A 22,191-nucleotide genomic window follows, 5' to 3' on the forward strand; every position below is an offset into this window, starting at 1 on the left:
ACTCTCTAGGTCTAGATCGTCTGAGACATGGACGACAGACGGGACGGTCTACGTCCCATCCCGCTCGACGTCTGGAATCAGTGCAGGGACGCGGACAGGACGGTTTTTTCGTCCGACTGGACGAAAACCGTCCCGTCCGGAGGTATTGGGACGAATTTCCGTCCAACCTTGCGGACGGGACGATTTTTTGTCCTGGGACGAAAACCCGTCCCGTCCGCGTCTCTGCGCTATAAATCACAACTCACAGCTCTATTCAAACGTCGGAGATCGTTCCTTGATCAAATAAAGATCGAAAATATACATGAAAGAAGCGACGGAGAAGGAGAAGAGAAAGAAGAAATTGAATAAACCCATCACGTCGATCAGATCGCAGAGATGAGATCGATGGGCAACATTCATGGGTTTGAACGCGCTCCTCCAGAACAGCTTCCGCTGCATCTACAACCATTCTATCATCGTCTTCATCATCAATCGCTACAAATCGCTTCTTTCTTTCAATCAGATCCCAGAAAGAGAAACTCTCTTCTTTTGGAACTGCCTCATCTCTCAACACGCTCGCCATGGGCAAAACCTGGAAGCGCTCAACTACTTCTACCGGCTTGTGACTGAAACCCATCTCCGCCCCGACGCCTTCACCTTCCCCGCCGCTCTCAAATCATGCAAGCTCCCGACTCATGTAAGAAAAATCCACAATTGGGTTCTCAAGCTCGGGTATTTGAGCAATTTCCATGTCTCTACTTCTCTTCTACACGCGTACTTCAAGCTGGGTTCAATGGGTGATGCCTGTAAGGTGTTCGATGGTATGCCCGTTAGAGATCTTGCTTCCTGGAACGCCATGGTTGCTGGGTTTGCCCAGAATAGCTGCGCATCGGAGGCTCTCTCCGTCTTTGAGGAGATGCAGAGGAGGGGAGTCGTCGCCGACGCCGTCACCGTGACGAGCCTCCTTCCAGTCTGCGCTCCGTTGGGGATTTTCTCTCTGGTTCTGGCCTTACATGCTGCTGTCATCAAGTATGGCTTCGATGGTGATCTCTTGACTTCCAATTCACTGATTGATGCTTATGCAAAGGCTGGCTTTGTTTCTGATGCACGGGAGATGTTTGACAGAATGCCTGAGAGAGATCTTGTTTCTTGGAACTGCCTTTTGTCTGGGTATGAGCAGAGTGGATACCCTTTGATTGCTTTTGAGCTCTTCTTCCAGATGAAGGGCAGCGGCGTCCAGCCCGATGGCATCACTCTTGTGAGCATGGCTTCTGCTGCTTCTCAGATCGGCAAAGCGCGGATTGGGCGATTGGTGCATGGGTTTTCTCTGAGAAGGGGGTTGGATTCTGATCGGATCTTTGTCGGGAATGCGGTTATCTATATGTATGCAAAATTGAATGACATGGTTAATGCTCGCAGCGTGTTTGAGCAGATGCCTAGAAGAGATTTGATCTCCTGGAACACTCTGATTGCTGGGTATGCGCAGAATGGGTCGGCAGGATGGGCGATAAGCGCCTTCCAAGAGTTACAAGAACATGAGGAGATGATGGTTATGGGCCAAGGGACGATAGTGGCTGTTCTACCTGCATATGCTCAAGTGGGATCTCTCCGTCAGGGCAGGCGGATCCACGGTCTCACAGTCCGCAGCGGACTTCAATCTGACATCTTCGTGTCAACTTGTCTTGTGGATTTATATGCAAAGTGCGGAAGGCTTAAGGAGGCTCAGCTGCTATTCTGGGAAGAGCCTAGGATGAGTGTTATTCCATGGAATTCTATTCTAGCTGGCTATGGAATCCATGGGCAAGGTGCGAAGGCCATCGGATTGTTTGAGCGAATGGAAGAGTTGGGTGTTGAGCCAGACAAGGTGACTTTTGTGTCACTTCTATCAGCTTGCAGCCATGCTGGGTTAGTGGAGGAGGGGCAAAGATTGTTTCAATTCATGGAAACAAAGTATGGAATTGTGCCCACAGTGAAGCATTATGCTTGTTTGGTGGATTTGCTCGGTCGTGCGGGGAATTTGGATGCCGCCCATGCTTGCATTCAGGGCATGCCAGTGAAGCCAGATGCGTCTGTTTGGGGAGCACTCCTTGGCGGATGCAGGATACATGGTGATGTTAATCTAGGTGAAAGGGTGTTCAAGATATTGTCCCAGATTGAACCAGAAAACATTGGGTATTATGTTTTGTTGTCAAATATGTATGCAAAAGTGGGGAATTGGAGAGGGGTGGATGAAATCCGTTCCTTAGTGAAGAGCAGGGGTTTGAAGAAGACCCCTGGTTGGGCGTCCATGGAGCTAGGGAGTGAGGTTCATATCTTCTTCACAGGGAGCTTCTCTCATCCTTTGTCTATAGAGATCTATGAGGAGCTCAATTCCTTGCATGGCAAGATGAAAGCTCTTGGCTATGTGCCTGACTTTGGTTTCGTCCTGCAAGATGTCGAGGAAGATGAGAAAGAACATATTTTGTTCAGTCATAGCGAGAGGCTGGCCATTGCATTTGGTCTCATTAATCTGCCTCCTGGGACCTCAGTTTCAGTCTTCAAGAACTTGAGGGTCTGTGGGGATTGTCATACGGTTACAAGATTCATCTCCTTGATCACGAGGAGAGAAATTATTGTCAGGGATGCCGTTCGTTTTCATCGGTTTAAGGATGGTGTCTGCTCATGTGGGGACTACTGGTGACCGAATCCCTGTTAATCTACAGATTTTGTTGCTTTCCTCACAGTTGGATATCAACTTCAGGTCAGGGTGTTGGTCCTTTCACTGAAGGTACATGGATTTTTCTCTCGTTCTTTCTGAAAAAATTTGATTCTTTGCTGGTGGTTACAAGGTGATTCGGTCCTCAAGTGTAAAACACTAAAGCGCGATTTTCAGTGAAGAATCACAAGTGATAGATGGTAAAAACCAAAGATATACTTCTTTCCCAAAACATCGGATCAGTCTGCTTGATCTGGGACTTAGCCATGGAGAGTACGCCTTTGTAAGTTTCATCATCCAGCACGTGCCATACAAGGGTCCCACTACTAATGCCAAATCAAGCAACTCAGGTGTAGGGTTCGGCACGTCTTGACGATGTTGACATAAGACGTTGATGTGAGACATTGACAGTGATGACTGGATATGCAAGATGGACGTCTAAACATCCAAATAGAAATAAGTGAACCCCAAGTTCAAAAGGATGAATACATCTACTTCAGTTGTAGGAACCTCCTTGGGTTCTATCAAAGTAAATGTGGTAAAAAGACACAAGACCTCAAGTGTGGTCGATCCACTTTGACCAAATTGCATAGGGATGGTGAAACAAGTTTGACTGGCAGACATCGACTTCAATATATGGAGAATTTGGTCTTCCTCATTATCTTTCTTCCTTCCATCATCCTTTTTTCGTGGTCATTTTACTTTCATTCTTGGACATTGGATCACTATCTTGGTGTTGAGTGGTGTTCCATTCACTCTGTATCAACAACATTCCTCGGAGAATGGTTCTACTGTTGGTTACCTCCGGTTGACATGACCAATCCAGAACAATAACTCATCATTTCGCAATTTCATGATAGATCCCTATTGGATCTCATCATTCAGGCATCATGATAAACATTTGCTAGTCATTGTTGCAAGAAATAACTCAACGTCATTATTGTTGCTGAAAATGTAAAAATTCAGGGATCAGGCGTAGGTTTGTCACTCATCTTCTATCCATCTACCGATGGCGTAGTTAGGCCCTGATGATGTCAATGGCGATGCTTTTTTGCAGCCACAATGTCGATGATAATGTTGGTGCCTGCCTAGACGATGACTCAGACGCTCGATTACAGACTAGTAATGATGCCCCCGAAAGATCTGTATAAGGTTGTGGACAATTTGTTCTGTTTTACCTTTTTTATCCATCATTCTGTCTAAGTTCCAACATGCACCTATCTGATATTTCTCTACTTTTCTATATCTCTGTGGCAGCCAGCTGGTGGTGGTTGATGGTACTGCCTTGATGCACATTTATATTACCCCACTGGAGAGGCACACAAAAATTCAGCTTAAATGAAGCCCTACAGCACAGGGAAAATAATTTCAAAGTTATTTTTAACTCCCTCACAATATATTTTTTTCTAGAGTTTGGTATCCCTGCCATCAAGTGTCCTTTGGGCATCACACAGTGCCCCAAGAGGCTGCCACGGAACCAGACGTGTGCGCCCACTTTTCTGGGACTCACGGGGAGGTCAACCCGAGCCGCCAAGGACATGCAACAGGTACATGCCACATGCCTAGGACCCAAGACCAAGATGCAGGACCAGGCCCAGGTGCGAGCACAGCCCGACGTGGGCTGTGTGCAAGGTAGGGGGCTGTCAAGCCACCATCGACCCAACAGTGGAGCCAAAATGGGACTCATAATTTTACATCAACCTCCCCTCTCGCAATTTTTTTTGGGATCTGTACCTCCACTGTACTTTTTTGTTGAGCACCATATTTTGACTAAAGCTTTATAATAACCCTGTAGAGGCGCTCATGGAATTTCAGCCTGCAGGAGCCTTACAACACATGTAACTAAGCTTCAAAATTAGAGTACACACCTCTTTTCAAGTCTTTTGTGCGCCAAATTTGGATATAATGTTTATAATATATAATTTGGGAAGTATACTAATTTTCAGCTCAAATGGAGTCCCACAAAAACAGAAAATGAAAACTAAAACTTGCATTAACCTCCCTTCGCATGCAAAAATGCCCACGTGCACGCGGATGCTGGTGACAATACAAGCGCGGATGCAGGCCTTGCGTGGTCGCTGCATGAGTGTTGCAGCGCAAGGGTGGGTGCTATGCGGGTGTGGGTGTGGACTCAGGTCACACTTTGAGCCAGTGCAGAGCCACTCTAAAGCTAGCCACAAGCCAGCTCTCAGACACCATTGCGCTAGGGTGAGCTAGCTTTGAGCGAGGGCAACCCAACCTTGAGCAAGCTCCAAGCCACTCTTGAACCAGGGCGAGCAATCTCCCAACCACATTGGAGCCACATCGAGCCAGCTACAAGCAATGCTTGAACCATGGCGAGCCAACTCCAAGCCTTCACTGATCCATCCTTGATCCTTCCTCAAGTCACCTCGAGCCGGCCCCAAGCTAGGTCTGAGAAAGGTTGATCCACCCTTCAGCCACCCTCAAGGCAGCCCTTATCAAAGTTGGTAAAGTTGGTTGGGTCAGTTTGGTTAGAGATGTCATAAAGATGGATCACATTGATTCAGTCACGTCGATCGGGTAGGGTCGATTGGACCCATGTTACATGTAGGTCACACCAGTTAGGTTGGGTCCGTCACTTGGGTAGGCCATGTTGGTTGGGTCTATTTGGTCGGACCCATCATAGGGTTAGTCACATTGGATGGGTTGCTTTGCTTGGATACTTAGTAAGGGTTAGTGATGAAGGTCAAGTTGGTCAAAGCCATCAAACCCATCAGCGAGATTAATCAGGTCTTTTTGTCAGAGATGTCATATAGATAGGCCATTTTAGTTTGGCCAGACCCATCACATGTGTCAAACACAACGGCCAGGTCAGTTGGGTCAGACCCATCACATTTGATTTAATTTTTCTCAAGGACTTGTGCTGAGAGATATATGTAACTGAGAGTTAGAAATTAAGAAGATATATCAAGATCATAATAGGTGTATAGCTAGATAATAATTTAAGCTAAGTAAGACAATTATAAAAGATGATAAGGACATGAGAATGGCAATACTAAGAATAATTAGATCATGCATTTATGAGATGGGTGAAAACTTAATAATGGAAAATATTGTGTGGATAAAGAGAAGAGAATAATAGATCATTTTTTTGGAGAAGAAATATTATCTTATTTGTAAATGATAGGTAGGGGATATGAGTGAAGAAAAGAAATATTCACACTATTATAAGAAGGATGTAGATCACTATAGTTTAATTTTAATAGGATATTGTAGATTAAGCTTTAAGGGAAGTTTAGTAAAATGCTTTACTGGATGCCTCAATACGAGTTATGATCAAGCATAAAAGGTCCTCAGTCAACTAGTTGACTGATTGTAAGTGGAGATAATATAGGACCCTTAGTTATATTAAAAGGCTACTTAGTTGGGCTATATGGTGAACCAATCAAATCATGTATTTAGAACTTATATTTTCTATGACATGAAGATAAACATATTTTCTAACACTATTCAAATATTTGTCTGAGTTTGACTTCATTTGATTGGTTTAATAACTTCTTCGAATTCCTAATGATTTAATAAAAATTAATTACATGAAAATATTACTACCTAATGGTGATATCTTGACTAAAATGATGGGGTAAACATACCTAAAAGTTTCAGATTACAATAAAGCTAAAATCCTAGGCATAACGGCTAGTTTTTGCTCTTACCTCTTGAAATGTATTTTGAACTTATGGGAAAATAGTAAATAGAAAAATTCAAAATTAGAATGATTATTGCTTTTTATTGTGTAATCATAATCAATACATATGACTGTTGGACTGTTAAAAAATTACCATTGTGCACTTTTGGAATTCTTAATCAATCAATACATTTTTTAGCCCTAATTTTAAACTCTTTTCTCCTTGCCCTTTGAAAATCGCAGTCCAAAAGCAAGAGAGATCTTTCCATCCATGGAGAAATTTTCAAATAGTTTTTTAGCATTCTTTAAAGAGATAATTTGTTGTTAACATCAATCCAAGTCCATAGAACTTGGATTCATGGTTTTTGGTGTAGTTTATTTCAAGATCAAAGGAAAGAAGACTGGCTTATGAAATTTGTACATCCTCGATCTTGTGAAAAATTTACAATCTTTAGTATATGAATAGTTTCTTACATCAATACGAAACTAAATAACTTAGAATCACATCATTTAGTTGAGTTTTGAAAGAGTTACAAGGGTTTGGAGTTGGATACAGAGGGATCGAGCAACAAACTAAGAATGTGGAAATATTTATATGTGGAGATTTATCGAATTTGATTTTGAACATTTTTTGTGAGATGACAATTGTGCACAATTGTCAAAACCTTTCCAGGTAGAATCATTACATTTAGTGTTGGAATGAAAATATATTTGAGTTTTAAGCATCAAACATCAAATATGAATCAAGGAATTTCATCCAAAGAAAAACGTGGAGGAGAAGAAGACTTGAAGAAACAACGACCACAAACATGGAGGTTACATGGAACTCATAGTTACATTTATGAGTTTTTATATCTGAATTAATAAATTTCTGATCTAAAAATATTCCTCTTGAAATACATGAAATTGGTCCTTGTCATGAATACTATTTAAGGAGCTGTCATACTAAGTGTTGTTGAGGGGAATAGATTGCTCAGAAATATATTGGTCTTGCTAGATCTTTGTGGTCATTCAGGTTAAGGCTGTGGGGGCCATAAGAAGAAGGATTTGGGGGCCAAGTTGAAGTAGATCAAGCGACGTTGTTCTGTGAAAGCCTTTGGGGCTGAGGATTACAAAGCTTCATCGAGTTTTCTTTTTTTGGTATCCTTGTTTCCAACTGATTTGCTTGGGGTCATTCAATCAAACACGTTTAGGACACATCATCACTTGGGGATGGATACCCCCGAACATCATTTAGGAATAGCCTAAGCTGTCTAAAATTAAATAGTTGTCTCCCCCATTTCCTCTACCTCATTTCTTAGGTAGAAAAATCCTAGATTAATTAAAAAAAATATAGAGAACCTAATTAACGCCCCTCTTAGATTATCCTTTATCCATTTAAACTAATATTATTACAAGAAGGATGTAGATTGGGATAGTTTAATTGTAATAGGTATAAGAGCGAAAAGATTAACAGAATGAAATGGGGATGGAATGAATAATAAGGGTGTAGTAATGATTAGTTATGCGAAATAATTGGAGGAGGGTGGGTGATCATACGAGAATATGAATGTTTACATATTTATATATTTATATAGTTATTTAATATAGTCTTAATCTAAAAAATATAAAATAATAAATAAATATGAGAAATGCAGAGTGCTGCCATGTGTTAGACAAAATGACTAAAAAACCCTATCTTAGAAAACATGATGAAAAATTAATACCAGCTATTTTGACCCCCCTTAAACTTAGCCTAAAGACTAATATTTACCAAATCACCCTGATTTCACAATATGGGGAAAGGGGTGCCAATTACTGCCCTGTGACTTAGGCATGCTTTCCTAGTTCACATCCTACTGGTGGGGATATGAGTTTCCTCCTTATTGCTTTGCTGTAACTTTTCATCCAATTGATGTTAGGAATGACTAAGGGTGGAGATTGAAGCCTTTACCTTCTGGTTGTTTGATCTTCCAAAATGAAAGGGCCAATTGCTATGATTAAATTTTATTAGTGGACTACATTCTTAAGTGATGCTCCAGCTCTCAAAATGCAAAAGGGTATTCCACTAATTTTATTATTCCAAAACAAAAATATCCATACAAAGATGAAAAAAATTTCTTCTTATGTGTTAGGACTCAAGTATATGTCGTAGAGTTGATGACTTGTTTTGGATGAGCTCCTAAGATGACTCCAAGATCAAATTACAGTCCTCCCCGCACCATAATCCATTTTCTAATCAAGAAAAGGTGATGACCAGGGATGAAAATTGAAGCTTACCCCTGGCTGTCTTATCTTTCATTAAAAAATGTGGATCCTCTTCTTATGGGATGCTCCCTCATCCTCGTGAGCTAGTGTGGTCCAATCACCGCCTTTAAAGCTAAACCCTTGCTAAACAAAGAAAGATATTTAAGATAAGGGGCTTCTAACATAAAAGTGAGATCATCTTGAAGAGGATTGGACAGTCAAGTTTATACAAATGCACTTAGAACTTGTCATTACAACCCATCCATTGGACTGGGTTGGCTCAAAGTATATTTTCCCTTTTCTTCTTATTTCTTTAGGCCACAATACATTGGGCCATGATCTTCTATTTTTAGTTTCTCTATAGCTTAGCCTAGTTCACCTTGCAAGTGAAAGCATGGAGTGGTTAATGTCATATTAAAAGGAAATACAAAGAATGGTCCTATATTAATCTTGCTCATCATGAAAATCTGTCTTTGATAGTTACTCTTGTTCACTAGTGGGCTGCTGATTGAGGGTCCCCTTTTCTACGCCTAAGAGTGCAACACCAGAGCCGGGCCTGAATAGAGATAAGCCCAATTCCTTAGGCTGCCCCTTCTTGTGGGCGCTGCCATGTGGGCTGCTAGTTTTGCCACCAAGGGCTTCCTCAAAAACAGCTTGTGATGTCGAACGTCGTTATGACGTCGTCTGACGGGTAATTCACTAAAGTGAATGTAACTACATGAGTGCAAATGAATCCCTTGATGAGAGTACGTGTAGGTCCGACTTGTGGGAATTTGCCTAGTTCCGAACTCCGGGCGACCGACCGATGACGATGAAGGTGACCTCCTGACCGTTGTCGGAGCGAAGACAATGACTGCGGTGCCGAACAGAATAATTCCATAGGGATCGCACGTAATGGACGGGCTCAGCCCGTGACTACAAAAATGCTCAATTCACAGTTTTCGTGAAGTAATTCTCTCACCTATCTCTAACCCAAACGCGGTGGAGTGCAGTCGAAAATATACTGAAGAAAGTATGTAACGGGCGAGCAAGGGAACGACGTACCTTGTTGGTGGCGTCGCTCGTCGTTGAAATCTTCGTCCGTGCGGGACCGGTAGGGCTAGGCAGGTAGGTTGAGGGGTGCGAAAGACGACACGATGTAGATTGACCGGCAGCAATGGAGCAGCGCTGGTACAATGGTCGGAGAGGAGATGAGGAAGCAGAGACGAGCGGCGTTTACATAACTCTGGCGTCGGACGGGCTTGGCGAGCACAACTTTAGAGGAAGTTAGGGCCGGCTGGGCGAACGTCGGGCGACAGCGCGGCGACTGAGTACTTTACGGTGGGCGGTGGACACAACACAAATTGGAGATGTACAGTGGCGGTGAGGAGCGCCAGGTCTCGGTCAAGCATGGCTAGCACCGTCCCTTGGGGCCACGGACTGCCCGTCGGCTCAGGTGTTGACTATTCACCACAATGGCATCCCAGGCGACGCTTGCGATTGTCCTCTTATCGTCAGTGGTTGCACAGAGAGGAAAGCGGGCAAGAGTTCATGCTCCCTCTTGTGCGTCGTACATCCGGCAAAAGGGCACCGCACATTCAGTCAACGCAAATGGGCAGGCCAAGAATCAATCTGCCCAGAGAGGGTCTTCACTTGCATTCGGCAGTGTGTCACCACGCGGTCGTCGAGCACCGTGAGGTGGAAGGGATGGACAGATCGCCTTGTCGAATTGCATGTGCGCGATAGAGACTCCTCGCCTTGCGTCAACTTGAAGCTTTATGCATTCAACCGACGACTCTGGCAGGATCTTACAAAGAGGAAACTGCATGTCTTGTTCGCGGTGGAGCTGCTTTCGTACGAGAAGACCCGACGGCGATGTCACGGACAAGGCACTGTTCAAATCTCCCTTTGTATCTTCTACTCTGCTTCTTCTGCCTTCTTCCTCCCCTTCTCCCTTCCTTCTTCTTCTTCCCCCTCTTCCTCTTCTCCTTCTCCTTTCTTTTACCGAGAGATCTGAACAACTGGGAATAACTACCACAAAATGAAATCCAGATCTATCTCTGAACGTGCCCATCATGGCCTTATATAGGGCCATGATGGGCCCATTACAAAGTTTACATAAGGGGCCCAATAAGGGACCCCTTTTACAACACTTAAAAATGAAAACATAGGGGGAAAATAAAACGATGGATTAAACGCGATGATATGGACGCATCACGATGAGTATGGTGAACTCGTCGTGACGAACACAAAACAGAAATTAGACAAATGAAAATAGATAATTAAAACATGAACACATGCGCGGACGTGCTCTACACGGGTATTTAAACCTGGGCGTCTTCACGGATGCTTTGGTGTGCTGGTCGGCCTGGATATGGACAGGCGGTGATGATGATGACGGCGAAGACGGCACCAATGATGTTCCGTCGATGTCGTTTGGGCACGCTCCATCAACTTGACCCCTCTCCCTCTTACTCTTATTTGATGGAAATAAATGTGGTTGTCAAGTCGATCACAAATTCTATATCTCATTCCATGTTCATTAAAAAAATATATTCATTATAGTGCACGCGTGATGCTTATAATGAAGTCCATGAACACATGATCTGGCTTCACTCATATGATGAGTATGGCCAGTCCCGTAGTTATCAATGTGGAGACACTAAGGATAGATAGTGGGTGCTCATTAGTGGAAAAAGTTCACTGAATTGATTTGTACAAATCCCTGAATGGTATTATACCAAACTGTCAATCAGGTTGATTTACATCATAGTTGTGTAAGTGGTCCTTGACTTGAGACACTAAATACATATTGTGGATGGACAGTTTTACTTTTGCTATGACCTTCGAGTCCCTAATCATGGTCTTAATTTGGGTGCATCAAGAAGTTCACAAAAACAATTAAGTGGTCAAGATCATCCACTCTTGATATAAGATGATGCAATGAAGTCCTTGGCCAAGGTAATGAAATATTGGATAAGAGTTTTCCCATGATTTTTGAACACATTAGTACTAACTTGGATGACCAATTAGGGTTTGACATTTGACCATACCCTAAGTCGCCCTAGGAGCATAAAGCAGATAAGGGCTATACATATACGATAATCGATGAAAGATAAATTCCATCAGTGAGCCGATACACACTCCTTTGTACCTTCTAGAGCATTAGGTGTAGTTTGACACCCTACAAGTTGGAGACTTGACCTTTATATTTTGTAATTAAATATTAATGCCTCTAATTTAGCACTTAAATAGTTTGAAATTATTTTAAACCGCAATAAAGCCAATTATTTGTTTGAATTTGTGTGTTGTGGGATGCTAATTTTTGCATAGTTTTTATCGATGATTGCACAAGGCTTTTCATGCGATCAAAAAAATTGCGTAGGTGTGAGAAGTTTTGGACCCTTCCACATGACCTTCCCTGTTTCCTCCATGAACTTAACTTTAAAAAGTTGTGAAAATTTTTGTTAAGTGTCTGAAATAATCATCTTAAAATGATATAAATATTTATATTAATTCATTTATATTTAAGCTCTAATTAAAAACCCATCAAGTCAGATATAACTATCTAAAGTAGACAGGTGAGTCCCCATTGGCCATTATGTTTGAGTGGCCAGATGTTGGATGATCAAAATAAATATTTTACCAAAGATATAAAACCTTGTTAACATTTTATTGGAATATTGAGTCCTGACTCAATGAGTTGACTGAATTTTTAAACATCTCAAGTCTTGATATATTTTAAGGGTAGTCATCTCATGCATTTACGAGTTGCATATTTTGAACTCTATGAATTTGGTTATCTTCATAGAAAGGATTCCTGAAGCAATTAAATCTTTGATCTGATGTAACCCATTGACTGAGTGCTGACCACGCATAATATAATTTGAATATTCAGGGTAACACATACTTTGGCCTTTTACTAAAATATACTTACCCTTCATCTTGAGTAATGGAACAAAGCTTTACTTTATAACTATCTATACATACAGGGACCTTAGATCTTAAATGCGAGGTTTAAAAAATTTTATAGAAAAAATGACTTTAAACATGTGACTGTACATCCTTGTTCAAGTCTTTTTATTATTATAATAGCAATCAAGCTCTTATAAAAGAGTTCAATCTGAGAGTTTCTCAATGGGTGAGATATATGTCCTATTTCTACTTAAATGGCGAGTTTTGTTGCCTTGGTATGCAGGTCACTGGTTTAGAGATTTTATGAAATTGGCAACAAAGAACCAGTAGATTTGGACATTTCTCACAAAACCTATATTATCTTAGTATTTTGACTTACAACATGTTGAATTCAAGGATAAAATATTGATGATCTGCCAAAGTGTTGAATTTTTTCCATTCATTAGGGCTTTATTTTGAAATTTATTATTAAAAATTATTCTTGATTTACATACTAATTTTAGTAACCTGTTTTAACTTTATGGATTGAAATTTTATAGTTGTATCCTTTACCATTTTCAGATCTCAGCTTGAAATCCTTTTATGATCTCTTTCCAACTATAATCAGCTTGTGATTATAGTTGTGGATGACACCAAGGCTTCCTACCATAAAAAAAACTATCACCTGACCTGCAGTACTTTACAAAAAATAGTGACAAAAGGTAAGACTAGAAGCATGTCAAAGTAGGCCAATCACTTCAAATCATGCCTATCAAGGATCACAGAGAGCTAAAAACTTATAATTTACTTTTGTGAAATTTAATTATATCTCATGTTACTTTTGTGCCTATCAAGGATCACAGAGAGCTAAAAAACTTAATTATATCTCATGTTACTTTTGTGCCTAACAAGAATCATCCCTATCAAGGATCCTCCATAACATGCTAAGAAACTTAATTATTTGATATTTGATTTAACATCCTCTAAAAATGGAGAGCCATTTATAATTAGAAGATATTGAGATTGAATTAAGAGTCATAGGTTTGGATAATCGTCGTAAGCTCATAAACTCGGGCCATAGTTCTTTATTTGATTTTCTCCTCTGGAACCTTCAGACTTTGTTCCAGGCAACTTTCATTGACTAAGATCACCTTAATTAAACACTTCTAAGGTATCATATCATTATTAAATACTTGTTTTAGGAGGAGTTTTCTTCGATGATAGTTGTATCATCGAGGAATTGGTTCCATTAGATGCATAAATTATGGGTAGACATGCGATCTCTAGGATAGATGACTTTGATCTACAGGATGACGTTCTACATCTGGTTCAAAAACAACACATGAAATATTAAAATTTATCTCTACATTACACAATCATCATAGGAAACTAAAACATCAAGATTAGAAGAAGAACAACACCTATTAAGGGACCCATGTTTCCCTTTATATCATAGGCAATCTATATCAAGGTTTTTAACCAGATCACAAGTTATCTACATTTACTCTGCATACAGGGATTTCATCGAGTAAACATTAATTAAATGTGGAAACATACGATTTAATATACCCATCTTTCTCGGGAATTTTGAGATGAAATTTAAAGAGATTCATAGGATCACATTTGAGGAGGTTTTCGCATCATCATAGATGCTATCTTTCTTAACTCCAACTTTGGATTTGGTTTCATCGTCCAAAAGTTTGAAAACCTTAAAAACAAAAACTACTTTTCTTTAAAAAAAAAAACACTATTTTTCTAGTCACTCCAAGTTAATCCTTCACGAAAAAAGAAACCGAAAGACTGCACCCGATATGTCAACTCATGTGACCGCTCACTCTTAAAAAAAGATCAACGGCTTAAATAAAGTGTCATGGATGCCATTTTAAGTTTAATCAGCTGCATTGTAGACTTTTAAATTTCTATTCTAGGAAATTAAAAGATAAATATATTGAAAATTAAAAAATCCAAAACTGCAAGGGGAAGAAACGAAATCACCTGTCTTCGACATCACCCTTGTTTACAACTGCAGTCAAATCCTTGGCAGCTTCAACCACCGAATGACAACGCTTCGTCATTGTCGCAAGACTGTCCACCTTACCCAGCAACGCCTCCGCATTTTCGAGGGCCAAACTGTTTAACTTATCTGCGGTTTCGACAGCAGAACACAGCTGAAGATATGCTATTTGTTAGAAATCCCTTAAAAATTGCAAATATTTCTTCGGTTCAAGGATGGAAGCTGGAAAAATGCTCACCTTAAATGTTAACTCGGGCCATGAGTTATCTGACCCTCCTGCCAGAGACGCTGTCAGCTGATCATAAGTCTCCTGCAGCCAAATAAATTAAGGAACAATTTTTTAATTGTAATTTAAACTTTTATTATTATTTAAACTTTTACAATCTAATTTTAGCCCTATTTTTACATATTTATGATTACAATATATCTGTGTTTAAAATCCTATTCCTATGGCTTGCTTTGTTCTGATAACCTGTTCTTTATACCCTATGATATGAGGGGGTACCTGGGATTTATATAACCGCTTTTCTGTTCTCATCAATTGAGGGGCTCTAATTTTTACCTTACAAGGATTGATTCGTCAATCCTTAAAAAAAGAAATCCGATCCTAATGCTCATATTAGGAGTACAAAAAATGTGCACAGAAACACTTGCTGTTGTTTTAGACTGTCTTAATACGGATTTAGAGTCTCCTACGAGATAGTATCTTCTTTCTATCGATTAAATTTGATTAAAAAATTTGATCGATCTTTTGGTCTGATTGAATTGATGAGATCAATTTGATCTAAATGGCAATCTCATAAATAGGATAAAAGAGGGGAACTTTTTTGTCACATAATTTTTTATCTTTTTTGCCTAAAAATTTTGCAGTATAATCTTATTTTCACTATTTATTTTCTGTAGAAAACATTGATTGATCCGATGAACAAGAAAGATCAATCAAATCTATCAAAAGCTCTAGGGAAATTAAACTTATTGCAAAAAAACCTATTTGGGTATTTTTTTCTCTTGATAAGAGTCTAAAAACTAATGGCATAGATCACGGGGGCGATGGGTTTTCGTTTTGAAGGCAGTTGAAAGATTAGAGATTCAAACGCCAAACACAATATAAACTTCAGAACCAAATCAAATAGAATTTAAAAAATTCATGTAACTTTAGAACCAAATGCACGCCTGCTAATTCATGAGAGGACACGCGTATGCTGATTTAGAGAAATTCGTGACACTTGAGAGTAAAAATCCTGAGAGAAGAAAAAGTTCAATTGCACACATAGGTTTGTAAATCAAGGAACGCATATGCCGAATTTGATCGCTGGAAAAAGAAATAATAATGAAAATTCAACGCCAAAGGAAGGCATTGCCTAGAATATTACCGGAGCTTGATGATAGAGAAAACGGAAATTAACAGGCAATCCAAGAAAACTCAAGAAGTTGAGAGAAAAAATTGAGGGAAAATTTTCCAAGCGCACATATGGTCTTCTGAACCTTGCAACGTAATATTAATAATTTTTCAGTCTCGAATGAAGGGGCTTCATAGAATATTAGTCACCTCAATGATCAAGAAAAAAATTGAAAGAAAATTCGGGAAATTGAAAGAAAAGACCGAGAGAGAGAACAATTTCAAATGCAGAATAATGATATTTCAATCTCAACGGAAGAAACTAGCAGGGGATACAAAAAAATATGAAAATAATCTCGAAATCGAGAGAAAATAACGAGATAAAACAATTTCCAATGCATAATAATGATCTTTCAATCTCAGAGGAAGAAGCTAACAATCGATGCAACAAAAATATGGAAGAGACTACAACTTACCTGAAAAAGATGGGGCAGATGAGCTGGTGGGAACGATGAGCCGCTGTCGAGTGCCGGAGAAGAGGGGACATGTCGAAAGGAATCAGCACCATCTTCAGAGAGATCATGGAGTAGATCACCAACGGACAGAAGCGGACCTCCAATCCTCTTCATACTCAATGTCGTCGTCTAAACAGAGGGCACTTTTAATCTTTTTTCAACGAATTGTTTGGCTTTTTCCTGACAGATCCAACACAAATTTCTTCAACTTTTCATCCTTTTTTTCAACTTCCCTTATGAAAATTTCACCCGTTCATACAATTATATCAAGAAATCTGCTCGTATATCCACGGATCTGCTGATATCCGATGCAATAAATCTCCAAATCGGAAGAACAGACAGTAAAGCTCAGAAATTCCACAGCAGATCACCTTGAGACAGCGTTCATTCAATCTGTGCCCCCCCAATTCGACTCAAACACTGCCAAATGCAAACACGAGACCTCCGCCAAGTCGAAGAACAAAGAGTAAACCACAAATAGAACAAACTCAAGAACCTCTTCGGCAGTCCAATTCAACAACTACAGCTTCGATCCGTTTCCTCTTCCAGATCCGATGGCAAATTCGACGACAGATCAGCCAGAGACAGCGTTCATCCCAATTCAACTCAAACACCGCCCGATGCAAACACGAGACCTCTGCTAAATCAAAGAACAAATAAAGAACCTCTTCGGCAGTCCAAGTTCGATCCGTTGCCTCTTTAATATCTGATCACAAATTCCACAGCAGATCAGCCGGAGAGAGCGTTCATCCAGTCAATCCCTCCCAAGTCCACTCAAACACCGCCGAATGTAAACACAAGACCTCCGTCAAGCCGAAGAGCAAAGATTAAACCAAAAACAGAACAGATAAAGAACCTTTTACGCAGTCCGACGCAACAACAACGGTTTAGATCCGTTTCCTCCTCTAGATTAAATGACAAATTCGACGACTGATCAGCCAGAGAACACAGAGTAAACCACAAACATAACAAATCAAAAACCTCTTCGGCAGTCCGATTAAACAAACTACAGCTCCGATCCGAATACTCTTCCCGATCCAATGACAAATTCGAGGACCGATAAGCCAGAGACAGCGTTCATCCCAATTCGACTCAGCACCGGCCAATGAAAACTATAAACCTCCGCTAAATCGACGAAGAAACAAAAAACCACAAACAGATCAAATCATGAACCTCTTAGACAGTCCGATTCGACGATGGATGAGATCAGGAGCAGGAGAAGATCTGGCGCGGCAGCCTCCAGGCCTCGTCGGCGGCGAAGCACATGTCGTCGAGGACTTCGCTGAGGCACCACCGGCACTGATCGGAGCTCCTTCCGCAGTCTACCTTCGATCTCAGATCGCGACAGCTCTCTCCCGCAATCGATCTAGAGATGAACCAGAACGCGATCGCGAAGATCCAAAGAACCTTCTCGAACCTGACCGCCATCGCCGATCTCGCTTAGGAAACGAGTTTATACATTTTTTTTTCAATTTCTTCTTTATATAGTTCCTAATGCGGTGGGCCCCACGTACTTGACTTTTATTTCTTTTAATATACTACTTTCTATTGATTTATATATTTGAATCCTTCTATCTTCCCGTCTATTTTTCCTTACATATACAGGAAGGGAAATAAGTAAATATTAATATAACGAGTTATAGAAATTCCTTTTTTTATTTCTTCCAATCTACATCGCTCGTTGTCTAGGTATATATATATATATGTTCATTTCTATCTTTCTGTCTATTTTTCTTCAATATATTAATATATGTAGAGACATAGATAATGATACTTAGTCGGGGAAATAAGTAGATATTGATACTGAGAGTTGTAGAAATTATTTTTTATTTCGTCCTATCTACATCTCTCCTTGTCTATGTTTATTATTTTATATTCATCTCTCTCTGTCTATTATTATCTTCATCTTTTCTTATATTAATAAATGGAGAGACATAGATAAATTTTTTTTCTACTTTTCTTAAAATATTATTTTCTCTTTAAATATATTTTTATGTCTCACATATGACTTTATATAAAGTTAACAGATAATAATATGATTTTGTAAAAATCACACCAGTGTTGTTGCCCTATAATGTTGTTGTACTATGCTCAATGGTCAGATGAATTTCCTTAAGAGGTAAGATCATGATTATTCGTTCATATATTTATTTGTATTAAATTCTCTCTTGAGGTAAATTTGTATTCTATAATGTTGAATGAATCTGAGATATGCTGACTTTTCTGAATGAATTTCTCTAAACAACAACAAAGTTGGTTCTCACTGTCATAAAAAAATTAAAATTTATAATGAAGAAGGTGGCTGGTCATTGGAGAAACAAAGTTCGAAGTCTTTTTTCTCTCTTTCTCTCTCACCATTGAATTTCTCTTCAGTTAAAAGTCCTACAGAGTGAAAAATATTTCTTTTTGTTTTGTTCAGTATCTCTCTCTCTCTCTCCCCTTTTATGAAAACCTATGTTCTACTCAATTATCTATAGTTCTAGCTTCATGAACAGAATCTTTCACTCTGTGACAAAAGTTTACTCCATCTCGCTAGAAGGTAAATTTTAATCATGAAAACATTGATGTTTATCTCTCATATTAAATACAAGAGTATATTGGCCAAGATCATGAGCTTCATTCACAATCATCTGAAGTCAACTGACACAGCACAACTTATGATTAACTACCATTTGTAAAACACTCAGTTCTCTACATGCCGAATTTGCATAAACCCAATGCCGAAAATCCTCACATAACGACATCATTAAAATGACACATGGAAGCTGACTATAAAGCAAGGGCAATGGATTTTGTAATACCAAAAAGAAGACAATGATGCTCTCTTAGGACTGGGTGTCTTATGGTAGACTATCACATTTCATTACTTTGTTCTTTATTTTATGAATACAGGTAAGTAAGAAAATGTACTAAAGTGTTGAATTCCCTCAAATGATATGTAGATAGATTTAGAATTTTCAATAATAATTGTATTTAACATAATATGATTGATGTCTAATAATATAACAAGCATTTTCCTTGCCTAGTGATCATGCCATTCAAATTCAGGAAGTATTTCTCTTAATTGATAACAGTCTTGAATAATATAACTATTACATATTCATTTAAATCATGGTAAAACTAAACATGAAATTTTAATTTTGTTAGAATTTACTCATATTTTCACACACTAGGTTTTAATTTTATCAGAAACTACCCATTCAAAGGTTTTAGTATATAATATTTACTCACTTTACGCAATTTTTACTCAATTAATATAGTTCTATTTACATCACACAAAAAATAATTTGAAAAATCACCTTATTTGAATGAATTTTATGAGATGATATCTTTTTGATAAAAAACAAAAAGTTAATTATATTTACTATATTTTAATTATGTATTAATTATTTCCTAAAATTGGTTTACTCATAATATACCATATTACAAATTTTTATTGGATTGATGTTTAGTGATTCATGGTCGATTTCAGTATGTTAAAAAAATTTAATTATTTATACCATAAGCCTTTTTAAGTTACATTGTTTAAATTAAGCTGAATAAATGAATTTCTATCTAAAGTTAAACAAGGAATCAATAACATTAATTTTAAAAGTGAGGGTTTGAATAAATTTATATTAAAAAATATTGAATATGTGCATTAAAAATAAAATACAGAGCATATTAAGAAGCTGTTTTCTTCGTGTGTTTCCCTTCACAATGGATTAGATGACATACAATCTGATATAAAGGAAAGGAAAGCGGTATGAGATGAATGTATCAGATATTGAACCTATATTGATAATGTGACTGTTATTGGGTGTCAAGACAGATACTCAAAAGGTTGTGGATGGTGATGGATGACACTATCACATATCAAAATCTGATATCCATACCAGGATTCCAAAAATTAGAATGATTTTTTTGTAAAGTAACTTTGTACCATATGGAGAAATTTTAAAAAAATTATATATATCCTTTGGTTTTGGAATAAAAAATAAAAAATAGAATGCCTGAAAAATTCCCTTAAAAAATGAGGAGGGATGGCCGGTTCATGCTTGAAGCAGTATCCCTTGATTAAGCTGTCACGCGGGAAGATTGATGAAACTAATTAGTTAGAACATCCTTGAAATACTACACATTTACACAGCCTTGTAATCTATTTAGTTTCATGCCAAATCAAGTTTTCTCCCATTATTATAGATATAAAAATATATTTTTACTGACATAGTTTGAACTTCTGCACTTTTATATATTTTACTTAACCAAAAAATATTGTACTTGATAAAATATTTTTACCTTTTTTACTGATAGAAAAATATTTAAAACACATTGATATTATTAATTCAGATAGAAAAAACTGATTTATGTGAATGATATCCGATATTGACACCCAAACCCCCCATACAATGGTTTGATGTTGATTGTTTGAATTTATGTATATCAGAAACGTGCTTTCTAGCAATTGATATCCAACATAATCATTTAAAATCTGAATACCACAATATGCGGATTTTGATTTGTATATCAGATTTTGCTTCTTTAATATATGATTCAGCTTTTGTTACAATATCGACATGGAGACAAGTGAATCCTTTGTATAGTCCAAATTATTACTTTAGTGGTCTCACTGAGCCAATTGGGTCAGGAAATTCAATCAGGCATGTAGGTGCAAATCAGTTTAGTTTCAAATTGGCCAATAATTTCAGGTTCACCATTTAAGATTTAGTAAGAATGAGCTAACCATTTGTCCCAAGTCTGGTTTTGTTCAAATGACTGCCTAAAGTCTGACATTATTTGGGCTCGACAGATAGTGCATGACATAGGGGACACAAACACTAAGATCCATATCAAGATACACAGGTGTGTCAAAAAAATCAATTTAAAATTAAAAAATACAAATAAAACAAAATAAAACGAGACCCAAGGCAAAAGGCAGAAATTTTAATAACTGAAGTACCTTGTTGGGAACTTTCTCTGCCCTTGAATTGCTTCTTGGGAGAGCTTCTTCAAGCCATTGAATTGATCCTCTCCTTCTTCACCACTTCTTCTTGATGATTTTGTGGATATTCTCACCATCAAGGAGAGCAGTGGAGTGCATGGAGAAAGCAAGGAAAAAATAAAGGGGAGGGTACCTAGATTTGGCTAGCGTGGGTTCCTAAAACGGGTGCCCCCCTTATTTATACATATTTTTTCATAAAAAATCTTTATAATATAGAGTATATTTCCAACATCATTTAGCCTTATGCACGTGACCTTCGGTGTGTATATGGCATTCTAGTCAATACCTTTAAAGTTCCAATAACATTATTGACCAAACTTATTAAATAACTATATCAATATAGAGATTAATTAATCAATGATCGATTTAACCCAGTAGATAGGTTAAGTTTCTAACCATTGGGGTACCAATATACACCTCATGCTCTAGATTAGTGTTGGGATGCTCTCATGGAATCTTGGTTGTCATCTGTTACCATACATGTATAATCGTGTATCCACACGAGTCTCTTGTATGACTTAGGGTATGATTAATCGTCAAACCCTAATTTGTCATTTGGTTAGTATTAGTGTGTAATAGGGATCATTGTAGAATGTCTTCTCTAATATTCTGAGTACCCTGGCCAGGGATTTATTTACATTGTATTCATTGAGTCAAAATCCTCTTCTATAGAGGGAAGACGATCTTATCTTGACCACTCAATCCCCTCCATGTGCTTCTTACTACATTCAAGCTAAGCCTTATTTGAATCCCATAATTTGAGCCTCCTAAGTTGTAGTCAAAATCGAGTCCTCCATCCACAAGATGTCCTAAGTGCCTCATGGCAAAGGATCACTTATATGACCATGACATGAAACAACATGATTGACGTTTCAGTGTAATACCATTTCGGGATTCATACAAATCAATTCTGTGAACTCTTT

The 22,191-nt window shown here is 38.5% G+C and overlaps 2 protein-coding genes across 5 annotated transcripts; one reads left to right on the top strand and one right to left on the bottom strand.

The window, feature by feature from the left end:
- Nucleotides 1-267: 267 nt before the first annotated feature.
- On the top strand, nt 268-4,511 carry EMB2758 (Tetratricopeptide repeat (TPR)-like superfamily protein). Of its 4 annotated transcripts, none has more exons than XM_078588343.1 (3): nt 268-3,653; nt 3,732-3,826; nt 3,932-4,511. In XM_078588343.1, exon 1 carries the CDS (start codon nt 398-400, stop codon nt 2,657-2,659), a length of 2,262 nt encoding a protein of 753 aa, XP_078444469.1. In that variant the 5' UTR covers nt 268-397; the 3' UTR covers nt 2,660-3,653; nt 3,732-3,826; nt 3,932-4,511. The 4 variants fall into 4 exon arrangements, with proteins under 4 accessions (XP_078444469.1, XP_078444470.1, XP_078444471.1 ...); XM_078588344.1 differs by having other exon boundaries at nt 268-2,746; XM_078588345.1 differs by having other exon boundaries at nt 268-1,008; nt 1,105-3,826.
- A 9,764-nt stretch (nt 4,512-14,275) lies between these two features.
- On the bottom strand, nt 14,276-17,496 carry LOC144713591 (histone-lysine N-methyltransferase). Its single transcript, XM_078588206.1, has 3 exons — nt 16,249-17,496; nt 14,672-14,743; nt 14,276-14,587 (listed from the first exon to the last, which is right to left on the bottom strand). The coding sequence occupies exons 1-3, from the start codon at nt 16,399-16,401 to the stop codon at nt 14,411-14,413; spliced, it is 402 nt and encodes a 133-aa protein (XP_078444332.1). The 5' UTR covers nt 16,402-17,496; the 3' UTR covers nt 14,276-14,410.
- Between the last annotated feature and the right edge of the window lie 4,695 nt (nt 17,497-22,191).

The sequence above is a fragment of the Wolffia australiana genome, chromosome 16 (assembly GCF_029677425.1).
Source record: "Wolffia australiana isolate 7733 chromosome 16, ASM2967742v1".
NCBI classification, from domain to species: domain Eukaryota; kingdom Viridiplantae; phylum Streptophyta; class Magnoliopsida; order Alismatales; family Araceae; genus Wolffia; species Wolffia australiana.

Coding starts and splice junctions, on each gene's coding strand:
- EMB2758 (XM_078588342.1), top strand. CDS start 398: ATGGGTTTGAACGCGCTCCTCCAGAACAGCTTCCGCTGCATCTACAAC.
- LOC144713591 (XM_078588206.1), bottom strand. CDS start 16,401: ATGAAGAGGATTGGAGGTCCGCTTCTGTCCGTTGGTGATCTACTCCAT. Junction 14,744..16,248: donor ATCTGCCCCATCTTTTTCAG/GTAAGTTGTAGT, acceptor ATTTGGCTGCAG/GAGACTTATGATCAGCTGAC. Junction 14,588..14,671: donor GGCCCGAGTTAACATTTAAG/GTGAGCATTTTT, acceptor GCATATCTTCAG/CTGTGTTCTGCTGTCGAAAC.